A 25,760-nucleotide genomic window follows, 5' to 3' on the forward strand; every position below is an offset into this window, starting at 1 on the left:
AGGTATTTTTTTATGTTAGCATAAATAAAAATTCAATTTATATTTTTTTTACAACATTTAATTTTCCACAATAGGATATAGGTAGGTAAGTATATGATTTTTCGATACGTATTATCCCTTTGGCCATCTTTGATTTGGAGTTAACACATTTATGTAGATATATATATTTTTTAAATATAGCTGGAACATGCAATTTTTCAAAGCAACAAATTTCTTTACAATAATTTATTTAGCCAATTACAATGACATTACAGTAATCAGCCTTAAATAGTTTGTCAAGTTCAAGCAATGGAACTTTAATAGATTACAAAATAAATACATAGTTTTAACACCTCTTTAACCAAACATTATCAAAGAAGGTTGGATATACCTACTTGGAATTTGATTTTTTTTTATTACTGGCAACTTTTTACTACACTCAATTATAATTTGCAGAAATCGGCTCCAGTGGCGTACACCAACCAATTCAGCATCTCCGTGACCCTCGTGTTGATCGCGGGGTCGGTGGAGGCGCAGAAACGACCGAAGCTGATGATGAGTGCCAGGTACAGCCGACCAGTGTTAGGCTCAGTGTACAGTCCAGGGCCGCCGGAGTCGAACTGCCAAATTTTATCGGAGAAGTTTAGTTCAAGGCTTATCAAATGCGAGAAGCGGTGCAAATTTGGGCCATGGCGCCGATAGATTTTGTACGGACAGGAAACTGTTTTTTGATCATGTAAAATGTGGATGCTTTATTCACATTATTTATTATTATTTTTTATTTTTTTTGGTTGGCAGTACTTACCATCAAGACCGCTATAACCTTATCTTACTTCTCACTAATATTATAAATAGGAAAGTTTGTGAATATGTTAATTCACTTGGGATATTAGAAGTAAAGACAACGAAAAAAAACAGGACTTGATGGGCTTCCCGGGATAAATGATCTATCCATGAGCCAAGTTTCTTCCATATCTGTTCAACGTTTTCTCCCTTTTTAAGAAACATCCAAACTTTACTAACTTTCCCAACGCTACATATAACAAAACAAAGCACCTCATCACGTCTGTCCTTCTGTCTGAAAGCGATAAACTCTAAAACTAGTGAACGGATTTTGATGAAATTTGTTATGACGATAGTCTGAGACCCTGGGAAGGATATAGGCTATTTATCCCGGGAAAATATATGGTGGCACTTTTATCCCGGAAGACTAACCACCTTATCCATAGACATTTTTTATCTAAAGCCGTAGTAAAGCTGTGATAAACAAGCTCGCAAGCAAACAGCACTGAGAAACAGACTCGTTATCACAGCTTTACTCAGTCCCTAGATAAAAAAGTCTATGAATAAGGGGGTAAGACTCGAGTAAAAGCTAGTATATAATAGTGAGGAGTAAGATTATGATAGTAGGATACCTGACAAGCATCCTTTCCAGGAGTGTAAGTGCATATCTGGTTGTTGGTGACTTGAGGGAAGGTGGCGCGGCACTGCGCTTGGCTGATCACTGCCACGTTCACCTTCCGTAGCACGTTGGATGTCGGCCCTCCAGGGAACAGCGTCCCCCAGCCTGGCAACATTGGTATTTGTTATATCTGTGACTTGGGGTAACACCGGATTACGGAGTAAAGCCGTTGTAATATTATTACTAATATGTAACTAAAACTAATCTATGGCTAAACAATTTATATTATAATAGCACTTAATGCCGTGTTCTCCATGTTAATGTTATCGGGTTTAGGAGTTATTTTGAATTAATGATCGTACCCTGTAATCCGATCTTATCACAAAATAGCTCATCATAGATTATCTTCAAGATTAAACTATTGTGTTTTATTGTTTAAAAAATTCTGATGTAGATATAACAATGAAATTTAGTTAAAAAAATAATATTTTATCATTTTGACAGATCGTGTTGCAAAGGGAGTTCCTTGCGTCGCTTTTTCACAGCAAAAAGACCTTCCAAAGCATGATAATCTAATCATGTTAGATGACGATTAAAAAGAGTCAAAATAACTAAACCTTGAAATCAATCAATTTTTCGGTTTTTATCGCAGTTTCTTTATATTAAGTAAATATAATTTTCTTCCCCAAATGCACAAAATAGTTTTATTTAATTGTCTAACATTCGCGCAAACATAACAAATCACTAAAGAAAACTTTGTGTTTGGGTTACCCTAATTCACCGTATAGTTTAGGAAATACGGAATGCCATATATGTCCAGTCTATTGCCCGCATCGGGACATAACTCACCTAAATAAGTAACATAGTCGCCAGCAAAGCTGTACCCGTAGTATTTGAACGGGAGACACGCGGGCCCAACCAATCCGCTGAACTCTATGATTGTCACTGTTCTAACCAGGGCTATGTCGTTGTTATATGTGGACCTGTAGACACAATTAAGAATTACATACCGACGCTTAAAATGTAATCATATTTAAACGACAAAAAAAAGTAATTGCTAGACTTCTGCGTCGCTTTTTATCTAGGACATTTTTTATATTATTAAGACTTAATTTTAAATATATATTTTTTAATATTTCTTGCATCTGATGGTATGTGAAATGGGGTCCAATAGAATGTCGACTGACAACATATGATCACCCCTCGACAGTCGACACAACGCCGACCTTATGGAACTGGATATACACAGGCTAATTCCGAAACGCGACACATTTACGTGGGCCACTATGGCAGATTTAAACACCACGTGTACGGTGGCCGCTATCCGGGCGCTAGCACCGGTAAATAAAGCAAATTATAAGGTAAAATTGTAGCCAGTGTAACTACTGGACATAATAAGACTTAACATCTCACGTCTCAGGATGGGGAGCGCAGTTTAATACCAAACAATGTGGAATACGACCAGCGTATAAAAAATAACTTCTATGTGAACGCTTCTTTAGCTTTTTAACTCAAATCAAATCCGTAGTTTCGCGTTTTTTCTGACATTAATGGTGTTTCTGAACATGTTTAACTTACGCGTCGTACTGTGGATGGATGATGATAGACTGTATTTGATAACCTCTCGCTGCACTTGTGTCTGAACCTGAAATATACTTTTATTAGACGAGGTTTAGATTAGAAAGATTCGGGCTCACCGGGAGTGAAGTTAAGCGGAAGGCGCAAGGCAGATAAGAATGGCGTAACTTTGTGTCTACCCTCTGCCCCGTCGTGGGGACTTAGGACCAGAAGAGAGAAATTAGAAAGAAAATTTGCAAAAAACAACTTTAGCAAACCATTTTGATAGTCTAAACAACGGCAACAAGAGCGTCGCCAGCCGATGGCCCGGAGGGGGGGGGGGGGGGGGGGGCAAGTTGATATGGAGAATGAGAAAAGTATGAATTGCAGGTAAAGTCGAGAGCACATGTTCCTCCCCCACACCTCTCCCGCTTTAACAATAACAAAGCAGAGCGTAACTGAGCGTACGGAATTGGTGAATTCATTCGAGTTTTAGAATCTCTCGGGTGCGGGGGGGACAGCTGCCTATTCCTGGCCCCCCTTGGCGACGCCGTTGAGCGGCAAGCTGACTTCTACCCATTTCAGTGGTGAAGAGTCAAATTTTCCGAAAGGGAACCCGACACAGAGGTACTAATATGCATAAATATATATGGTCTGAAAATCGTTCTAATTATAATTTAATTAGATTTTACATAAGATAAATGGTACTAAATTATAAAATCAGTATAATTTACATTTTGCTATCTACGATATCTGTCAAATAAATTCTATAAAAGTGAGATAATTGATTGGTTGTTTCAAAAACTGTTATAATATATATAATTTGTTCATGTTGCAGTTTATCATACAAAAAACTTTAATTTCATGACTATCGCCCTGAGGTTCGGGTGATGTTGGGTTTTAAGCTAAGTTTCAGCAAGGAGTCTGGAATGTATAGCGGATAAGGCGATAAGTTCACCGCCTCATGAGACGCACGCAAACTCCTTGATGATTTAAAGCCGTTGATCTTGCGCCTGATCTCTCTCTGGTCATGTCGGATCGCCGTCTCACTGGACTATGAGAGTGCAGAAACAGAGAGTGTACTTGTATTGCGCACTCAATTGTACACTATAATATTACCTGCATACTTGGGTGATCTCCTTGGTTGACTGTGGAGATTGGCCGCCGTGGCCGAAATTATTTAGGAAGGAATCAATCAATCCTGAGAAGAACTACATATCGAAATCCCTGCAGTAATCGCACCTCCTCCTTCGGGGATAAAAAAGGCGTGTATAAGAAATTCTAAGCCAGTTATTGTGCTGGTACTCCTTTATCTCTTACCAGTAGTCACGTTATGGTCACCGACGAGCAATACAATTGTATTAATCGTCTCTCCTGTACTGCAATGTGCGGCGGTGGTAGCCCAACGTTTATCAATGATGGTGGCGCCGCATTTGATTCTAGCAGTAGCGACGGTGACAATAGCCGCCATCGAGATGAACTCGTTCACTCCCGTCTCCTCGCCGCCTACGATGCGGTTCTAGGGGGAAACAATATATGTCATTATGATGCTATTAGTAGGAACCAGCCCTGGGTATATTGCACGTTGCTGAGTACGAGCCTCTAGTACTGAAAGATTTTAGGCCTTCGTTCATACTGGCAAAATCAGCGTGTCTACAGTTTTGGGTATGGGCAAGGCAAAGCAACACCCAAAGGTTGTGTCTCCGTTTCATATAACATCTGTGTTCAAAGATTCAAACACCTTAAACTTTTTTATTTTCTAGTACTGATTGCTCTAGAAACCTACTATGGTTATACACGGTAGCATCTAACCCATATTTTATATATAAGGGTGAAAGAGATAGAAGTATTGAGGCACAAAGCCCCGTAAAACCCAACGAGAGAGAGAGTGAAGAATATACTTTATGCGCGTGTTTCGTATTATAAACTAAATGCTTATATACGAATATGGTGATGGTGTGATAGGATGTGATGGTATGTTTGTAAATGATCAAGTAGAACCGGTGCAGCGACCCATAGCGCGGGAATTTCTACATTTTAAAGATATTTCGTAATATTTTTACCGTAAAATTATTGTTATTGTTCCATATTTGGTTTTGTGCACTAACGTAAATAATTTTACGCCATGCCAGGCTTTCAGACTTCTATAAAAGTCCATCAGGCGGTATAGTCGCCTTGTCATTCGAGAGCAATAGAACATTATTACGAAGTATTCATGGAGTACAGCGTTGCTCTACCACTAGGTGACTCTAACAGCTAGATCTTCAGCGGCAGTCTTGAAAGGGAGGCGCAGGGGGTGCGAAAAACCCAAGCCCTTGCGCTTACTAGGGTTTTAACATGATGCCTCAGCTAATGACCTCTTTTAGATCACCTCCCTGTTAACTTACTCTTAACAACCTACGATTTTTTTGAATTTGGGGACCTTTTTTGTTTTCTACCTGGTGCCACGCTCCTTCGCTTTGACAGTTCTGTCGTAGTTACTCCTAAGGCTTTTAATTTGGCGCTGTTTGTGTTGTGGGATTCTTTTAGATTTCAAGATTAGGTACTTTTACTGAAGATTCTAGCTGATATTCGTTTTCAAACCTTCTGCTATAAAAATATTATCTCAAACCTAATGCGGGGTTAAAAACCGTACCTACATCCGTTTATACTTAAGTCACAACATAGATATAGAATCCAAGTAAAATATAAACAGATAAGATCACTTTTTTATCCTTTATTATGTTACCTCATACAGAGGATGTAAATAATAAATTATAAATAATCTAATGATTATCGATATTGATAAATGCGTTTAGTATTTCCTTTCAGAAACGTTTAACGGTTGATTATTTTTCGGTGGCATGATTACCCAGCTTAGATAAGATCTACTTGGATACACAATTGAATGAAGAGACGAGCAAACTGCTCGCCTGTAAGCATCTCGACAGCTAGTAATAGGATATAATATATGATACATAGATTAGAATAACCTGTAAATTAGAAGATATATAGAAATATGTTGGTCTAGAGAGATAATGAAAAATATGTATAAGAAAAAGATAATTAAAAACCCTTGTCCTATCTAAAAACCAAATTAAGAACGTCGTCCTTTTTTTGGAATTGTTGATAATCATAGCTTGGTGCTCTAGGTTTATGTTAAGATTTGATGTTAAGTATTATAATAGTGGCGTAACTTTCTATAGAGGAACTGTACTTCAAAATCTGTTGGGGGCCCCTTCAGAGCAGTACGAACTTTTGGGCTTAGTTCAATGTAAGTATGGGCCAGAAAGGGCTTCTACAGCTCGAGCGCCCCTGTCTCACAAAAGCCCCGTTACTATTTATTACTCTGACTACAATGTCTATATATAAATTATGATGACTGAAAATATGTGTGACACTCTTGAACTATTTTATTTGTACAACTGTAATTTTTATTTTGTCTGTGATGTATTTTCTCCAACGAATAACTTGCATGGGCTGTTTAAACCGTAAAGTTATTCGTAGGTTAAAATAAAACCTGACCAAATTAAAAATAAAAGTTGCATGAATAATATTGCTCCATTGTGTTACTTTTAATTTCAGTCAGGTTATAGTTTATTAGGTGAATAATTGTATCTTTCAATTTAAAAAGTGGCGCTGAAAGTATAATTGTTATACCTTTTTTTTGTTTCGCGCAGAAAGTGCCTTATGACTACCAGACGACTAAGCGGTTATATTGGGGTCACCGTACCTTAGGTCCCGGCGGTGAACCCGGATTCCATGATGACCTTTAAGCTACCGCCGGACCGAGTCCCTAACCTATATACAACGCACGGCATACCAACTAAAACTCCGCGGTGGCCCTCTTCGGCGCATTAGAGACGGCTCCAGACTTCCTCTGACTGAAGTGTCTAAGTCGTCGTCCGCAGCCACCCCTGCGCGGTGCCGCTTTTTGTGGCCTCTCTCCTATGGGGGGGGGGGGGGAAGGGAGGTGGTTGTTTTAGCTCATATCACATCACATCGCCGGAACTGCAAGAGGATCGATGCAGTGACACAACTGGAGTGATATCACACAGCAATCACGATAGATGGCGACATCGATCCTGAATCACGCTTGCACAATTTGAGCAACGTGTAGAATATATACCACCTCCGAATAGGAACTGTCGGAGGGGCCGCGGCCGGTCAGGCGCAACATCTGCCTGACTGGAAATCTTCCCCTTCCATAGAGGAACGTAACCATCTGTTCCTCTACAGCGGCGTCAACATTTACGTCGCTAAAAGCCCACAACGAATAATTGTAATACCTGTTTCCGTTCTCCACATCTGCAGCTGGTCGTAGGAGGAGCGGCAGATTGGGCCCTCACCGTGCATCGAAAAGCACCGCCAGGACTCGATGTGGACGTTATAAGACCTTAGAAAAAATTAAAAACACTTTGTTAGACATACTTAGAAGTCTGAAAATACTTTAAATTATATCCAGCATCACTAAACTACCACGAAGCGAACCAGCAAATATGCTCCTTCCCACGTAGGAACTATGGGCGTAGCTTGTGATACGAAAACTGTTTCTGTATATTTTCTTCATAATCATAGATTAGAAAATCATGGTGATTTTAAAGTTATTAGTAGGCTTGACATCATGGACATGACCCCTGTTATTCTGGGTTGGGCACGCCCTCCCAGCCCCCTCTATCTACGTTTATGCCAAGTGCCAATAAAATAAGATGTATGCTAACCATCATCTTATCTTATCTTATCATTACATTCATGACGCTGGTAGTTTTATCAAATGCAAATGTTGATTACAACCGAAATACCAACATGAAATTATTATTATTATTTTGTTATATACCTCCACAGCAAAGGGACCCCTCTGCACCTAATCGTATGTGAAATGGGGTCCAATAGAATGTCGACTGACGAGAGATGATTACCCTTTGGCAGTCAACACAATAACACCGGCCTGTTGGAACCGGTTATCCCGAAACGCGGCACACTTACGTGGGCTAATATGGCGGGCTTTAACACTTTGTGTACGGTGGCCGCTATCCGGGCTGATATGAAAAATATCCTACCATCAGCAAATAAATCAAATTATAAGGTAATAATAATGTTCATTGTGTCAGGTAAGCAATCATCTGCCAACAAGTAACACAATATCACCCCTCTATTACCGACACGAGTTAAAATGGAAAGAAATAAAGAAGAAATAAAACACTCACCTATACTGATATCTTGGTTAGTCGACACCACAACGAAAGGATTGTTGCCACATCTCGCCGTGGCTCCATATAAGTAAGGGTCCCCCGTCTCCGACACCAGGAGTCTATCTCCGCTACATGATGGCGTCTGAAATAAAACACACACCTATACTGCCGTGTCTAGTTTATTGGTCTCTGCTGCCGTGCTAAGCGCAAAATTGGTATGTCAGGGAAACCTTATTTCGAAATAATTGAAGTTTTGTAAATATAGTTTTGTATGTAAAACTGAGATAGAGAAACTCTTTTAAGTTTTTTTTAAACAAGTTCTTAAGATACCGTTATTTAGGTAAGTTCATTGGATGGGTATTTCTTTAAACTATCTGAGGACATAAAAATCAAGATTTTGATTAAGTATTTTTTTTTGTGGAGAAACCGCTTTTGATCTTAGCACGGCATTATAGAAAAGGCAAGCAGAGGCGCATGTAGTGCACTCATTTTTCCATATTTTCCACCTTCCATGTACTTTGTGCCGTGATGCGATAGGGGGCGAATCTACTGGTATATCGGACATTTTTAGACTCCAGGCTGATACTGAGAAAAACAACTTGATATTCTTTTATCCCAGGGATCGAACCCGTGATCTTAACGAGTTAGTTGTACCGCAAGACAACCGACACCGAGGCAGGTTGTTTTAGTGGAGAAATATTGATAAACGCGCAAAAAGTTATAAAATAGTTTTTTTTTTTGCAGCTGACTACATCATCATGGATCCTAAATAGGAATAGAGAAGTGTTTTGTTCATGCTTGTCCTCCTCAAGGGACCCCACAACCTCTACCAAATTTTATGCTACAATTACAATTTCGTAAACTGACGTAAATTTAAAAACAGTTGTGTGGAAATTTACGATCGTCTGGTTTTCAAAACATATGTCAGTAACGTTAAACGAATATATCTACATAGCAAAATGTGCTAGACCTGTCTATAAAATAATGATAGCCTTATGATTAGGATTAGTTTATTATGATTAATACACATTACAATTATCTTATTGTACAGGCATGTTACATGCATGAGCACCGGAACTAGAGAGCGGGCCGTGTAGGGATGGGACACATGACATTATTTTTTAATCGATAACTAATCTCTGACATTGCCTACCCTCCCAAACTTACCGCTGGCATCTTCATATTATTACAGTCCAATCTGCAATTGTATCCAGGAGGACACGATAGGATCCACCTGCAAGTTACTCCCGGAGGGTAGCTGGCTGGGTGGTTGGGACTTTCTACTACGTACTCAACACCAACTTGAACCTGGGAATGGAAATATTCGATGCATGATCTAGAATTTTAATTGTAAAAAAATGCTGTTTATCGTTAGATCTAGTACGATTTGTCTATCATTTTCTAAGGAAATATATATTTAGATATCTATAATGATATATAAAGCTGAAGACCTTGTTTTAATGCACTAATCTGAGGAAATACTAAACCGATATTGATTTTTTTTTCACTAATAGAAAGCTACATTACTCCTTTTTTTCCTGTAAATAATTTTTTTCCCGGGCGGAGCAGCAGGCAAAAGCTAATAGATGGCACTATTGAAATAATTAAAGTCGGAATCTTGTGTATCCGACATGAAAAGATGCCATCAGGATATTCCTTATTATAATGACACCCGATTACAATTATCGTCAGAGTAACACATTGACGAGAATTATAATACCAAGATCAAGATTAAAAGGTGATTATACGATAATATGATAAAACAATGATTTATTATGAGTAAGTTTGAGATACTACCTACTGATGACAGGTCTTACTCTACCATTGGCTTAATCCGTTTTTGTTTCGGACCTCGCAGTCAACCGGAGGGATCCTGCAGATGGGATACAGGAATCCTCTGGATTAGCGACTGCAGGGCCCTGGAGGATAGTTGGGAGGGGATAATTGGCAAGGAATTGTTGGGGAAAGATAAGGAAGCCTCTCAGGATGGAAGGATAAGGCCGGGAAATGTTCGCGAGCCTCGGGGGGATTTGGGCTTAATGCAGATTGACAGACTTCACAAACTTTCGAAATTATTATGGAAATCTCTCGGGTTTTCTCAGGATATTTTATATAAGTTTTGCAACTATCTCAATACTTAAACTATCTTCATACCTCATTTCATAAAAACCCGATCTATGGATTTTGAGAACATCGATAACATACAGACAGAAAAGGAGATTTCGTTTTATAATATGTATAGATGTATATTTCATCAACTTCAATAAAATAAATTTAAAAAATATATCCAGAACTTCATCTATCTATGAGTATGTATACTAAGGGTCTGTTTCACAACTTGTGAGTAAATTACACTCTTCACATAAATACAAAAGCCGACTATACACAGAAGCCTCACTCTAATCCATGCTCCCAAATAAATGATAATAAAATGAGTACTATCTACATAAGCTGTTTAATACGATAACTGTAATCAAATTTACTTGAAACTTCGTTCGATGCAATTTGGTTAGCGGCTAAAATCAAATATATGCTTATATCCTTTGTCGCTTTTCAAGCTTACTCCAAATCAAATTTCATCAAAATCGATTCAGTAGTTGAGCGAAGCAAGCGTAACAGACAGACAGAGTTACTAGCTATTTACATTTATACTTACCCTTTGAAAGAAGTCGCAATTACCATTTTGTGCTGATGTGAATTCCAGGACCACGAAAAAAGCAAACAGTGTGAAGGTGAACATCTGAAAAAGGTACTGTTTCAAATAATCTATTTCTTGGAGTACTTGAACATGAGTGCTACACGTTGACGAGCCCCGAGATAGGTTCGTCTCGTACGGACGCCATGATAACTGCCGAGCTAATCGTAGTATCTAACACAAATCCCGAGTAACTTAATCTCTTAATTAAAGTATGTTTTAAAATCGATTAACGGACACAGTATGCACTCTTATATATGGGGACCACTATAAAACTACATACAATGACTTAAATCATCAATTGCATTAGATCTGGAGCTTTTCCCCTAACACATCTCAGCATACCCTATAAGAGATGGATTTAAAACTTTCTTAGCTTTTATCTGGTATGTATGTGTTTTTTTTGCGGCGAATGAATCAGATGGCCTCTCTAACCTCCAGTAAATAAATGTACTTAAATGTTTAAAAAAACAACAAATTTATGTTCAAAAAATCATGTTTATGAATTATAACGCCACTGGTTTTATGTTGACAATCAGTGTTAGGAATTTTATTAGTTAAAGTTAAAGTGTTCCTATCTAGAATGCTGACTAGTAACCCTGACATACCCGCCTCGATGTTGATTTATGTCTTATAAAACTATCAAAAATAAGACATATACTGGTGTGCGGTATGCTTTGAGCTTCATTGTTTTTTGTCGGTTCCTGTATCGGAAGAGGCTAGGACGTTATTAAAAAAATAACGTGAAATAATGACCAAACTCCTTAAATAAAGATTAAAAAAAACGCATAAACTGGCTGAATGTGAAAATAAGATAAATAATTATTTTATTTATAATAAAGCTATTTTCAACTAATTTACATTCGATTTTAAAAAAATAAGAACGTATTTAAATGTTGATTTAATAATCAACGCTAAATAGAAATATGTTATATCTTTGACTACTTCCTTATATTAAAACTTTCCATTAGTGCTTAGAGCATAAAATGTACAAAACAATAGCTGCCCAAACATGAATATATGCGAAAAATAATATTAATTTTAATCTCTCAATATCAATATATTACGTACCGTGTGTTCACGATTTTTTCACAAAACACTATTCAATAGATAGAGACAAACAGCTCGTTCATACAACCTATAATATACTGGAAGATGTGCTTCTTTGTCAATCATACTGAAGAGAAAACACTATGTACAGTCAGACAGAGTTAATAGTTACCACCCACGCGGCTTAACACCAGATTCCGTAGCCAAAATGCCTTACGACAATCGTTAATGCTAATAGGAAATAAAAAAAATAAAATGGGATTTTTTTTAACCTGATAATACGCTTGTTACCCTGGCAAGGTCCGGCTTATACAAAAAGACCGGACTTTTGGGTGAGCACTACAGTGGCGAAAGGTGAAATTTTCCGAAAGGTAAGCCGACACAATGTAGGTACTGATACTAATTATAATTAAATTTTAGGCCACTATGCCATAGATATTAATCATTTATTAGCTAATTGTATAATTTATTTTAATAGTTGTTTACATATGTATATTATGAAAGGGAAGCCGGTAGGAATCCACTTATATAGACCAGGGATGTTATGGATATGAAATTTCGGATATGGATATAGGAATAAAATTATATCGGTTTCGGATACGGTTATGGTTATGTAATTATTTCGGATTATCCGGTAGTTTCGGATAGTTTCGCTTACGGATATAAGGTAAAAGTAAAATAAATAAAAAAAAAATATTGTGTAATACAGTAGGGCGACGAATACTAACTATCGTTCGTCGTCATCGTCGATTATTAATTATCGATGAACTAATTTGAGGACATGGGTGTTCGGAAAACCTCTGTTTCAATCTGAGATGAAGTTTCAGTGAAGTAGTGCCACCTCCTCTCCGTGAAAAGTTTTTATCACACAGTGTTCATTTTGCAAAATTACCTTTCACTTGAACAAAATTAAATTACTTTGGTCGCATATTGTTCTTATTAATGAATTTAGTACGAATCACAAAATTTTTCCTTCACTTTACTAAATAAAAAATACTATATTTGAATGAGGTTATGTTATGATTAAAAATAACAAACAAGCTTTACAAAATTCACGTAGCACGTGAGCAGTGAAACAACATATGTCGGAACATATTATCCGTAACTTATCCGAAACTTTTATAACGGATACGGTTACGGATATACTTTTATTTCGGATATCCGGTAGTTTCGGTTACAGTTACGGAGCTCCATAACATCCCTGATATAGACCCTTCGCCATTGGGAGCGCTTTAAGCAATAATGCTGCGGGCGAGTGGTGAAGTATTCATATAACCCGATTCGTGTCGGCTTCTCTTTATGTAGAATCTAATTATCATTAGAACGATTTACAGATCGCTTTCATATTAGTACCTAAATGTTGTGTTGGGTTCCTTTTGGGAAAATGTCACCTTTCGCCACTGCTGCGGGCAACTCACTAACGATTTACGAACCTCGGCTCAGGACGGTCACTGGGAGAGGATGAGACATTAATAATTACGGTGGAATAGCATATACTAACGATGGGGGTATTGCTGAGATATCATTCTCATAATAGGTATCGTTAGCCCCAGAGCTCTTAAACAAATTGCAAACGTTTTTATCCTATTTCTAGTTTTCTCTTGTCTATTCGTTCGCTTTAACCACGTGATATATTGGTGGGATACGTCATTCCTATAGTTTTTTTTATTTGTATCACAGTAAATGATTGTAGAAAGGGGTCCTGTCTAAAGCCCCAGGTGTGTTGTTCCGCAGACGCGTAGCAACACTAACTCAGGGTCTCCACACACCTAGCGTGTCAAAATAAGTGCTACGAGCATGCGGCAAATAGTAGATGTGAGCAGATCGGCTACACTAAACACAGTGTATATTGTATTTTCGGCACTGCTGTTATAGTTCTTATTATAAGAAGACGGAGTGTGGTACTGAGGTCATGCTTGAAAAACATCACTGTGATCCGCAGTTTACTTATTAACCAATTTATTTGTTTAAATTCGTCATTACACATTTTATTGAGAAGAAAGTAAATATTTTTTTTCTTTAGTAGAATAAAGGATTATTTATTATTCTAAGTTTTATTGTAAAAAATATGAAAAGACGAAAAGAACAAAAAAAATGTTTTTAGTAATTTGTTTAGTTCTTTTTGTGGCTGACTGTAGAGTCTGTATAATATATAAAATGATATTACAATATGAAATGGCTTTGTTTCACAAATACATCTGAATAAACGACGTTTTCAGCGTCATCACAATGTATGAAGACAAGGTGATGGCCAAAGATTGTTTTCTGATCGTAATTTATTTTAAACTTTTAGGTAGATAATAAATTGGTATATTTCAGGCCTCTATAAGGGCGTTAACTAAAGATGAACTGTATTTTAAAGGATATAAGAAGGTATTTTAGCTAAGCGTTAATTATTCTAATTTTGACAGTACATAGTTTATCAAGTTGGCTTATTTTACATGTGCAATTCAAAACTAGATAAATACCTAAGTAAATATTAAAGACGTTATGGGGTAAGCATATGCATCAAAAATGGAATCTTAAGTCTCTCATACGTTTTTTCATAGATAGATGGGCGCAAGTCTTTTTTTTTTGTTTTATTGAATGAGTCTTTTGTTTTCTCTCATCTAGCGCAAAGGAGCAGCTAATCTTGGTTCCGCCCCAGAAGAAAAATCCGACGCTACGCCATGGAAATCGAAATAAGCAGCATTGCGACTCGCTCAAATATTAACTTGTTCCACCGAGATCATATATTTATGGAAACTTTCGATATCATTCATTGAATGGTACTCAACTCTTAAAAACACTTGATTAAATAATTTGCCTTGAATTGAATGGCAGAGACAACCTATTTGTCTACATTACTAAATGAATGGGTCGGCTCAGACGGATAACGAAGTAGAAATATTTACAGATCCTCAATCTACCAACTGGCCAAAAGGCCGAAGGTCAGGCTCACCATTATGAGTCATATGAAGCCCACTGCTGAACATAGGCCTCCCCTCCCCTCGCTCAAAAGCTACCTACATACAGCATGTTCCAGCGACCTTTATAACGACGTCTGTCCTGCAGATGGACGTCCGATGTCCAATAGAGGTCCTATACAATAATAATATCAGCCCTGTATTATAATATCCCACTGCTAGGCACGGACCTACTCTACTACTGGGAGTGATTAGGCCCTGTCCACCGAGCTCGCCTAATGCGGATTTTTAGAATTCACATACCCTCAAAATTCTTATAGAAAACTTCTCAGGTATGCAGGTTTCCTCGTGATGTTTTCCTCCACCATTAAAGCAAGCGATAATTGACAAAGAATACACACACGATTTTAGAAAAGTCAGAGGTGTGTGCCCTTGGTTTTTGAACCTGCGGACATTCGTCTCGGCAGTCTATTCCACAACCAATAAGGCTATCGCCGCAAAAAGTTCCTAATAATTATAATTAATTATGGATCTTTTATAGACCTCTGGAATAATTCTTCATAATACTTAGCGAGTTCATTATATCTATTGAATTCTTGAATTTGACATTCCTATAATTATTATACAATGATATTATATTAGAATATATATATATTAAATTATTTAGGTACTTCATTGAATTTTAATTAGTGTTGACACATGTGTTGTTATTTAAATTTAAATTAAACGTATTATTCAGAAAAATAGTATCAAATTTAAATGAAAATAATAGCTTTACCGATCGAAACATCTTTTTTGTTATTGCCTTGGAATTCAGACGAGTTAACGCCACCTGATGGTAATTGGCCACCATGGCCCGTGGACGTCGGACTGGGTAATGAATGAATGAATCACTCCTAGCCGAATATCGACCACGGCAGCCAATCTCAACGGAGATCGGCCAGGTACGCAGGATATAGGTATATGCTATAGTGCACGGGTGTGTACGCAAAACACAGATGCAATCTCTGTTCCTTCACTCTCATAATTGAGATGGCATTCCGACATGACCGTGGAGAGATCAGGCACAAGACCAACTTATGTGCTTTCCGAGACACGCGGGTATAACACCACCAACTTCCTGACTCCGAGCTGCGACTGAGTAATTTTTAAGGTGAAAAACCCCAATCACAATTATTTTGGCCCGACCCGGGATTCGAACCCAGGACCTCAGCGCGGTCGTACTTGTCCCGTATACAATTACAACTACGCCACTTAGGCAGTCTGGGTAATACCAGGGACTCAGCCAAAGCACTGCCGACATCTACGCTAATGTATGAAGCTGAAGAATTAGTTTGTTTAAACGTTCTAATACAGGAACTATTAAAAGGATTTTGAAAATTTTTGGTCACTAATAGGAAGTCACAGTAGTCCTGAGTACTATAGGCTACTTTTTATCCAGTGAAAAAAATTATCCCATAAAACTTTTACACGAGGTCCTGGGTTCGAAGCGTTGGGCCACAAATATTTGTGACTGGGTTCATCCATCTTAAACATTACTCAGTCGTAGCTCGGAGTCATGAAGTCGGCGGTGTGATACTGTCGTGCCTCGAAAAGCACGTAAAGCCGTTGGTCCTGCGCCTGATCTCTCTCCCGTCATGTCGGATTGCCGTCTCATCCGACTATGAAAGTAAAGGAACAGAGAGTGCATGTGTATCGCACACACTTGTGCACTATAATATCTTCTGCACACCTTTGGCAACGGCTTGGTCGTGCCTCTGGCATTGCAAAGTCTATGGGCGCTGGATGCTGTTTACTATCAGACGGACTGCTTGCTTGTTTGCCTATTAAAATATAAAAAAAACATCTGGCTGATCACCGTCGAAATTGGTCGCCGTGGCCTAAATTCAGCTACATAGTGCCAGCATTAAATCTAGCCAACACCGAAATTCCATTGAGGTATATTATGTATTATCTTTTTTAGTCGTTTTAATACATACAAATAAGTGATTTCGCATACATCACTGTCCTTACAAAGCTGAGACACCCTCACAACTAATGGAATTAATTATCGAAGTAATCGAGACGCATTATAGAACTGTTGACACGAAATCGCAATAATTTAAAATCACTATCAGGCGTTTCACATTTAACGTCTCTTTGGACGTATTTTGATATTTGATTTGACATTAGTTACTATTTAATATGGTTTTTATTAGTTACGGCACATGAATCACGGGAATATGCAAAGATTTCTGATTAATTTATAAAAAAAAGGTGTTTTTGAAAAGTTTAAACTAACAAATGAGCCGTATTAAATTGTCTATTTAATAGTGTTGGTTGAAATTTAAAATATGTCAACTAGAAGATTTCCGAAATGAAGAATTTATAAAAGAAACAAAACAATATCACATTATAAAAAATTGTAACAACCGAAGTAAACATAATATTACAGACATATATTTAATTTTCATTTTTCTCTATTAAATAAATTGCGAATAGATGGCTCCTAAAAATACGGGTAGCGCTATTTTGCTGGGAACACTGACTTAACATTTCCCACCCAATATGAACGTAGTAATAAAAGAAAACAATCACTTCAACTTACCTTAATTCGAGTACCAATCCCACAAACCAAACCACCACCGCACGTAGCACAAATGAGCCAAACAACTGTTATAAATACAAGCACGCTCGCGACAATTACTGATAACAGTGAAGGCTTTGCCATTGATAACATATAGATAGTCACCTGGTTGAAGAAAATCTATGAATGGAATCACGCTATACTACTTTGGGCGTAGTCTAACACTTATCACGGAGTATAGACGGACGGGGATTATAAAGGGTATGTAGGGCTTTCTGGCTTACCTACGCTTATAATGTACACAATAAACAGACCGGCATAGTTGTGTGGACACTGTGTAATCATCTCTCGTCAGTCGATACTGTCTGTACCCGAATTCAAGTGTATTAGAGGGTAAATACCCTCCGGTAGAGTGCGGTCACTTTACCTAGCTAGTATAAGCAAAAACCAACAGTCACTTTCTTAATGTAAAAGTAAAGTTATAAGAGTTGCCACATCACAGAAGATTTTTTTGCAAAAGTAAGAGTAACTTTGACTGATATAGACTTATAGAAACTAGACGTAGGACGCGCAAACGCCGTCAACCAGTTATCGAGAAACTATCATGAAATCGGTTGCCTCAGTTTGGGCAACTGTTAGTTATATTGTAATATTCTCTATTGAAAAAATTATCGACGTCTGCGCCATGCCTAAAATCTTGACGTACCATTCTTCGACGCATAAGAATCGGCATCCAAGTGGCACCAGGTATTAGTCGATATCTCCTATTACTGCGGAAACTATTTCATACTCATACCACAAGCGTCCGTTGTTCTTCCTCGCTGTAATCCACGACAGCAACGCTTACATTCGCCCCCCACTTCAGACAATCGTTTCTGAACGAATTATCAGAGTCTAAAATTATTTTTTTTCGATATAGATGTTCCTCTGCCTACCTCTACAGTAAAGGTGTGACGTACAAACCAACCTCGGTTTTAATCTGAGTTAATTACTACATATGGGCGAATATAGTCATTTATCTCCAAATTTAGTGCTGCCCTTGACCGTTTTCAGTTATCATGAAGAAATTAACGCCAGCTGCTTTTGTGAAAAAATATTGTCATTCGTCTAGCTATATGGCTCTGCAGTATTTGGGTCAACTTATTTATCTAATAGTAGTTTAGTGTAAATATGCTGCTTAACAGCTAATTTCAATAAATGTTCGCAAGTGCTTGGACATGCTTTTACTTTTTTATTATTATTAAGTTACTACTACTGTACACCGATTTGATGTTTGTACGTCACATGGGCAGCTCAATGAAAATAAGCGCTGCAGTATTACATAGGTGGTATTGCAGTATATAGCTAAATGGGAGGCCCATTTTTGGTACAATAATTGTTTAAGTTACGTAGGATTGTGTTTTTATTTTTTTATTTTTGTTCCAAACATAAACTTCTACTTTCAATTTAAATTTCGATTTGAATCAATAAAAAAAAACAATATTCGGATTAATCCATTTTTGCTACGGATCAAAAAAGACCTTGGAGTTGTTGATTGAAATCGGGGCAAGTTCGGTATTGTAAATGCTGGCTAAAGTGCTGACTGATTCTCAGGACAGATAACAAACCCCGGAAGGCGGGACAGACGGCAGTGTGCTGTGACCTCATGGAAGGGAACCCAGGAGATGTGGCTGTAGAAGACTAGGGACTCCTTACCAGAATAACCTGGAGCAATCTCTAATGCGCTGAAAACGGCCTCCACGGAGCTTTGGTTGGTATAAAATGCATCGAGTTACAGAGAGAAAAGGCACCCTTCCTCCTGGCTTCCTTGTGTTATTTATCTTCTTCTTCTTCTTCTTCTATACTTATAATAAATCTGTAGAGAGGTCAATTCTGTACATGAAATATATTTCCAAAATAATAACTATCAGGGGGTGATTAGGGATCGATACTGATGCCAAAAATGCATTTTGTAAAATTTTTGTCTGTCTGTCTGTCTGTATAACCGTTATAGAAACAAAAACTACTCGACGGATATTAACGAAACTTGGTACAATTACTTTTTCATACTCCTGAGCTGGTTATAGTATACATTTCATCACTCTACAATTAATAGGAGCAGAGCAGTGAAGGGAAATGTTGAGAAAACGGGAGAAGTTACTCCATTTTTTAAGCTTCCGTCGCGTGTGCAACCTTATTGGTTAAAGCTACACAGAAATCATGTATGACGGAAATGTTCTCCTTAAAATTATATAAAAAATATCCCACGACAGCATATGTCTATCTTTTATGGTTGACTCACAATAACACGTGTAACTCCCTATAGCTTAGCAGTTCGAAGCTTTCTCATTATATTTGTCTACTCTTACGTTTATAACACTCTCAGTCATCCCTAATTAAAAAAGTTAACATTATTAAATATTCCATAAAAAAGAATCATAGAAATCGGTATAGAAACACCAAAATTATATATGAAATACGCTAATAATAAACCATCACGCGTGGATACTGAATCATGCTATATGCTTCCTTTGATTTCACCAGGATCCCATCATCAGACCCTGACCGGACAATCGGACCACCTGCATACCACCATACATTAAAAAAACATCCTGACAAATTGAGCACCTCCTCCATTTTTGAAGTCCGAAATCCACGCGGGCGAAGCTGCGGGCGGAAGCTACTTTTAAATATATTTTTATATATCACTAGCGACCCGCCCCGGCTTCGCACGGGTGCAATGCTGACTATTTAAGGTGGTAGCTCAAGGTCCATTTTCATACATTTTGTTTCGGCTTTAATCTGGGTAACTAAACAAGTATTGGCAAGTAAAGAATTTAAATTCACGTCTAGTTAGTGATTAGTTCTCGCAGTTGAAGAAAAACGTAAAATAATTAATAATCATGGATATTTCTGCCTTTAAAATTTCGTCATATTAAATTTTAAAGGCCGAAATATCCATGATTATTAATTATTTTACGTTCACTAACTAGACGTGAATTTAAATTCTTTACTTGCCAATACTTGTTTAGTTACCCAGATTAAAGCCGAAACAAAATGTATGAAAATGGACCTTGAGCTACCACCTTAATGGATGTTATTATTATACATATAAACCTTCCTCTTGAATCACTCTATCTATTAAAAACCGCATCAAAATCCGTTGCGTAGTTTTAAAGATTTAAGCACACATAAGGACAGAGAAAGCGACTTTGTTTTATACTATGTAGTGACTATGAATAACCAATATTCTCTTTACGCCTAAATTTATTTAATATTAATTAGCGCAAATTTTCTATTTGCTATATTATTTTATTAAATGGTCATTGCTTTGATTTTTTAAATTTCCGCTCAATATTTTCAAGTAAACTGAATGTAACAAGCACGTGTTTAGTATTATAAGCTGTAACTACTAGCTATTAGCAACGTTTCCTGATTGGATCCGTTTGCGCAGTAGCAAGGTGGTATTGTTAATTTGCTTTAAAATTAAGCGGCGATAGCCTATTTGGGTGTGAAACGGACTGCCACGACGAATGTCCGCTGGTTCAAATCCCAAGGGCACACACCTCTGACTTTTCTAAAATCATATGTGTATTCTTTGTGAATTTATCGTTCGCTTTAACGGTGAAGGAAAACATCGTGAGGAAACCTGCACATCTGAGAAGTTCTCTCTAGGAATTTCGAAGGTGTGTGAAGTCTACCAACCGCACTAGGCCAGCGTGGTGGACTAAGGCCTTATCCCTCTCAGTGGTAGAGGAGGCCCGTGCTCAGCAGTGGGCAAGTATATAATACAGGGCTGATATTATTATTATTTAATATTGTTAATTTGATCCAGAGAGCGAAAATTCCCTCATAAGAAGTTAACCTAAGCTTACTTTTCGGGTTAACTCAAAAACATAAGTATCAACTGATTTTCAACTAGGCTCGTACATAAGGTCGATTTATGCGTCAAAAACTTTTCTGTTATTCATTTAGAATAATCAGCAATATTTAATGGTAAACCCTTACTTGTATATACGGGATAACACGTAAAAGGGTTAACAAAAACAAAAGGTCAAGGAAAACTGGTGGATGATGTGTATTTACTGAGACATGCAAAAATATACAAACGAATATGTATCCAAATTCGTAATTTACAAAGATGTAATATAAAAATTATTTTTTATTTTAAAGCTGCTATATTTTTTATGATGAGCTGTAAGCATTAGGGTTAAAATAAGTACAATTATATATTTCATAACATCTTTTATTTCCGTGTTTTTGTTACCTAAATGAAAATAATATTATTAATTAAGTGTCAAAGAGTTCATCATGATCATCATCAGCCGCAGGATGTCCACCACTAACAAGGGCCTCAACCAAAGACTTCCAGATCGACCACGTCCCGTACTACACGTTCGCCGTTGTCGAACCAATGTAGGAAAACACTCTCCCATCCCACGTATGTCTGCCTACTGTAACCATCTTTGTTCTAAAGTAAATAACATCGACATTTACGATAACCCTCTATTCTCATTAAAAAAAATATTATCTGACAATGTTGAAGACCTATAGTATTCTGATAACGGTAATTTGTATCTTAATTTTTTAATATAATTCATTTTTTTAGTTGTTTAATTGATTGTGTAGAGTTTTATTAAGTTCGTTTTTGTTATTCTAATTTTATTGTTTTACAGAGTATGTTGTGGTTGCCTGTAATCGAAATTGCAATAGTGCATTGCGTTTTCTAATTATTCTTTAATTATAATTGTAACATTGTGAATTTTGTTGGCAATCCATAAAAATAAAAATAAAATAATTAATAAATATTGGAAGCGGCCCGCATCCAGCGACCGTGAGTTAACAGATCTAAAAAATATTTTTGAAAATGGATTGATATTTACATAGTTATTTAAATTGTCTCGTATATAACTCCTACAAATTATATCATTAAACTAGCTTTTGCTCGCGGCTTCGCCCGCGTGAAGGTGTTTTCCAGGATAAAATTCCACTATTTGATAAAAGTCTTGCTACATATTTTCCCGGTACTTATAGGTTCAAACTAATTTTATCCCCAATCTATAATTTCAGTTCAATCAGTCGAAAATCTAAGAACATTTATACAAACTTTCATCCCCTATTTTATCCCCTTAAGGGTAGAATTTATCAAAATCCTTTCTTAGGGGATGCCTACGTCATGTAGCTTTATGCATGTAAAGTCTTAGCCCGATCCGTCCAATGGTTTGGGCTGTTCCTTGATATATCACTGTCAGTCACCTTTGAGTTATATATTATATTAACAACTGAAGTTAGCTAAAATTGAGTTTCTCGAAGCCGACCACTATTTATGTACTATGTATTTTGAGACTATGCAATTTTGTCGCGTTCGCGATTCACTTTCACTTTTGTTGAGTTTCAGAACGCGATATTAGATCCTCCAACGCGCACGCGAATTTGAACTTTATGCAGCGGTAATAAATTACAAATTGACTCTCCATTTTATTTAGAAAACGTTTGTATGGGAAATAGAAAAATGCTGTTTTGAGGATTTTCCCGGCAATTATTCGAATTTTTCTCACCTTTTAAATCTTCCCTAGACCTCCACGAATAATTCAAGACCAAGATAAGATAAATCCGTTCAGCCGTTCTCGAGTTTTAGCGAGACTAACGAACAGCAATTGATTTTTATATATATAGATAATAAATTTTAAAAATAGCGTAACAAAGTTTATTATCTTCTGTGCATTTTCGTAATTCTTTGACATGCTTTCAAATGACTTATTTTGATTGGTTCATTCTTACATTTAAACTATGCTATACTACATGCTAAGCATACGTTTTCTAAGAACTTATCAGTCTTACTTATAAAAATTTCGCAAAGCTACACCTAGTTGAAACACAAATTTATTCGTTCAGCTGTAGGGCAAAACCCGCCATCTTGCCTTATAATAAGGTTTAAACTAGGAGCCTTCGATGTTTTTGACAGCTATATAAGCAATTCTTAACCACCTCTCAACACTAAAACAAGTTTATAAGTAAGACTGTATATGACTAGAAATTAGACAATATTATTTACTATTTAAACTCTTTGGAAACAATTTGCTAATACTAAAGTTCATACTATAAATATACTTTATATAGAGCATGTTCCACAATATCTGGCTGGTGGTAGGATGTGTTTTATATCCGCCCGGATAGCGACCACCGTACACAGGGTGTTAAAACCCCTATGATGGCTCAAGTAAGTGTTTCACGTTCCGGGATCAGCCTGTGTATATGCTGTTCCAACAGGGGCCTTATTCTCTATCTCACACGTTATTTTGACAGTGCGTAACAAGCACGCAACACAACGCGTCATGTTTAGGACTATAGAGATTTGGCTTACAGAATACCATTCCACGCACATTTCTCGAAGATAACATGCCGCGTTACGCGCTTACACTATCATACAGAATAAGGGCCCTGGCCGGCGTAACTGTCTTGAGTAGTAATCATCTCGCCAATCGACATTCTATAGGACTCCACTATCAGCTGCAGTAGGATCACTGCCGCGCACGTGTAAAAAAAACATCTGTAAACGCCAATCATCGAATATAAGGTGACCAAATAAAAATTCTAGCTCCCAAATTAATTTAAAAAAAAAGAGCATCTCTACGAGTAATTGATTGTGTTATACACTGCGGGATGTAATTTACTTGAAAATTATAAAACAGGCATGGGTGTAGCTGGTGAGAGAAGGGGCCTCCCCCTTTCTGCGCGGGAGGGTAGTCCTCGCATTGTAGAAAAAACATTACTCTTACAGGGACTGCGCCTGGTGCAAACCTTTCGTTAAATTCGGTGACCTTATTTCATCCCCTTCCCTCCTACCAACTGTCTCCTCTAGAAAATAATTCGTATCCTGCCAATGAAATCAGGCCCATCAAAATTAGAACACCCTATATATTGTTTATCTTAAAATAGCTTACAAGAACCAACCATTCCAATAGTTTGCATTCATACTACATACTTAGCGAATCTATACTATTATATAAAGCTGAAGAGTTTGTTTGTTTGTTTGTTTGTTTGTTTGTTTGTTTGAACGCGCTAATCTCAGGAACTACCGGTCCAAACTGAAAAATTCTTTTTGCGTTGGATAGCCCTTTGTTCGTGGAGTGCTATAGGCTATATATCATCACGCTATACCCAATAGGAGCGGGGCAGTAATGGCTAATCTCAGGAACTACCGGTCCAAACTGAAAAATTCTTTTTGCGTTGGATAACCCTTTATTCGTGGAGTGCTATAGGCTATATATCATCACGCTATACCCAATAGGAGCGGGGCAGTAATGGCTAATCTCAGGAACTACCGGTCCAAACTGAAAAATTCTTTTTGCGTTGGATAGCCCTTTGTTCGTGGAGAGCTATAGGCTATATATCATCACGCTATATTCAATAGGAGCGGAGCAGTAATGGCTAATCTCAGAAACTACCGATTCGAACTGAAAAAATATTTTTGTGTTGAATAGTCCTTTGTTTGTGGAGTGCTCAAAGTTATATATCATCACGCTATGACCAATAGGAGCGGAGCAGTAATGGCTAATCTCGGGAACTACCGGTTTCAACTGAAAAATTCGTTTTGTGTTAGATAGCCCTTTATTTGTGTACCGCTATAAGCTATATATCATCTCGCTATGACCAATAGGAGCGGAGCAGTAATGGCTAATCTCAGGAACTACCGGTTTGAACTGAAAAATCTTTTGTGTTGGATAGCCCTTTGTTCCTGGAGTGCTATAGGCTATATATCATCATGCTATAACCAATAGGAGCGGAGCAGTAATGAAACATGTTGCAAAAACGGGGAAAATTATGAGTTTTGAGAGCTTCCGTTGCCTGCGCTGCGTAAACGGTTAAAGTTATGCAACAATGATGTATGACGGGATTGTTTCACTTAAAAGTTCTAAATAATATAACAAAGTCCCCCGCTGCATCTGTCTGCCTTAACGTGTTAAACTCAAAAACTACCTAACGTATTAAGATGAAATTTGGTATGGAGACAGTTTGAGACCCTGGGAAGAACATAGGCTCCCGGGAAACTACTATTTTTATAACGGAAAACTTTAGCCTGAAAAACTTTATAACGCGGGCGGAGCCGCGAGCAAAAGCTAGTACTCCATATTTTTATTAATAATTTAATTCCCTAATAGATAATGATTTCTTATGTTTACGCGAATGTTAGACATTGAAAATTAGACTAATTTTCTATCGCGGTTTTTGTTTTTTATTTTTCTCCCGACGTTTCGAAGACTTTGCAGCCTTCATGGTCACGGAAGAAAAAAAAAAAACAAAATCCGCGATAGAATCCGGAAAATTAGTTTAATTTTCAATCCCTAATAGATGTTATTCCTAGAAATGGGAACCTATTTGCCATTCTAAATATCTACCTATTATGTGTAGTTATGTTACGTGCGCCGTACGACTATCGTGTTGAGGTCACCAG

General features: G+C 37.3%; 1 protein-coding gene across 2 annotated transcripts; it reads right to left on the reverse strand.

Moving 5' to 3' along the window:
• Window positions 1-53: 53 nt before the first annotated feature.
• LOC115444491 (venom serine protease) lies at window positions 54-17,501 on the reverse strand. 2 transcript variants are annotated; one of them, XM_030170270.2, is made up of 10 exons: window positions 17,348-17,501; window positions 10,766-10,849; window positions 9,277-9,417; window positions 8,125-8,251; window positions 7,207-7,313; window positions 4,259-4,457; window positions 2,960-3,026; window positions 2,231-2,364; window positions 1,395-1,546; window positions 54-599 (listed from the first exon to the last, which is right to left on the reverse strand). In XM_030170270.2, the coding sequence occupies exons 1-10, from the start codon at window positions 17,477-17,479 to the stop codon at window positions 423-425; spliced, it is 1,320 nt and encodes a 439-aa protein (XP_030026130.2). In that variant the 5' UTR covers window positions 17,480-17,501; the 3' UTR covers window positions 54-422. The 2 variants fall into 2 exon arrangements, with proteins under 2 accessions (XP_030026130.2, XP_030026129.2); XM_030170269.2 differs by lacking the exon at window positions 17,348-17,501 and adding an exon at window positions 11,876-11,947.
• Between the last annotated feature and the right edge of the window lie 8,259 nt (window positions 17,502-25,760).

This window comes from Manduca sexta, chromosome 4, assembly GCF_014839805.1.
Source record: "Manduca sexta isolate Smith_Timp_Sample1 chromosome 4, JHU_Msex_v1.0, whole genome shotgun sequence".
NCBI classification, from domain to species: Eukaryota; Metazoa; Arthropoda; class Insecta; order Lepidoptera; family Sphingidae; genus Manduca; species Manduca sexta.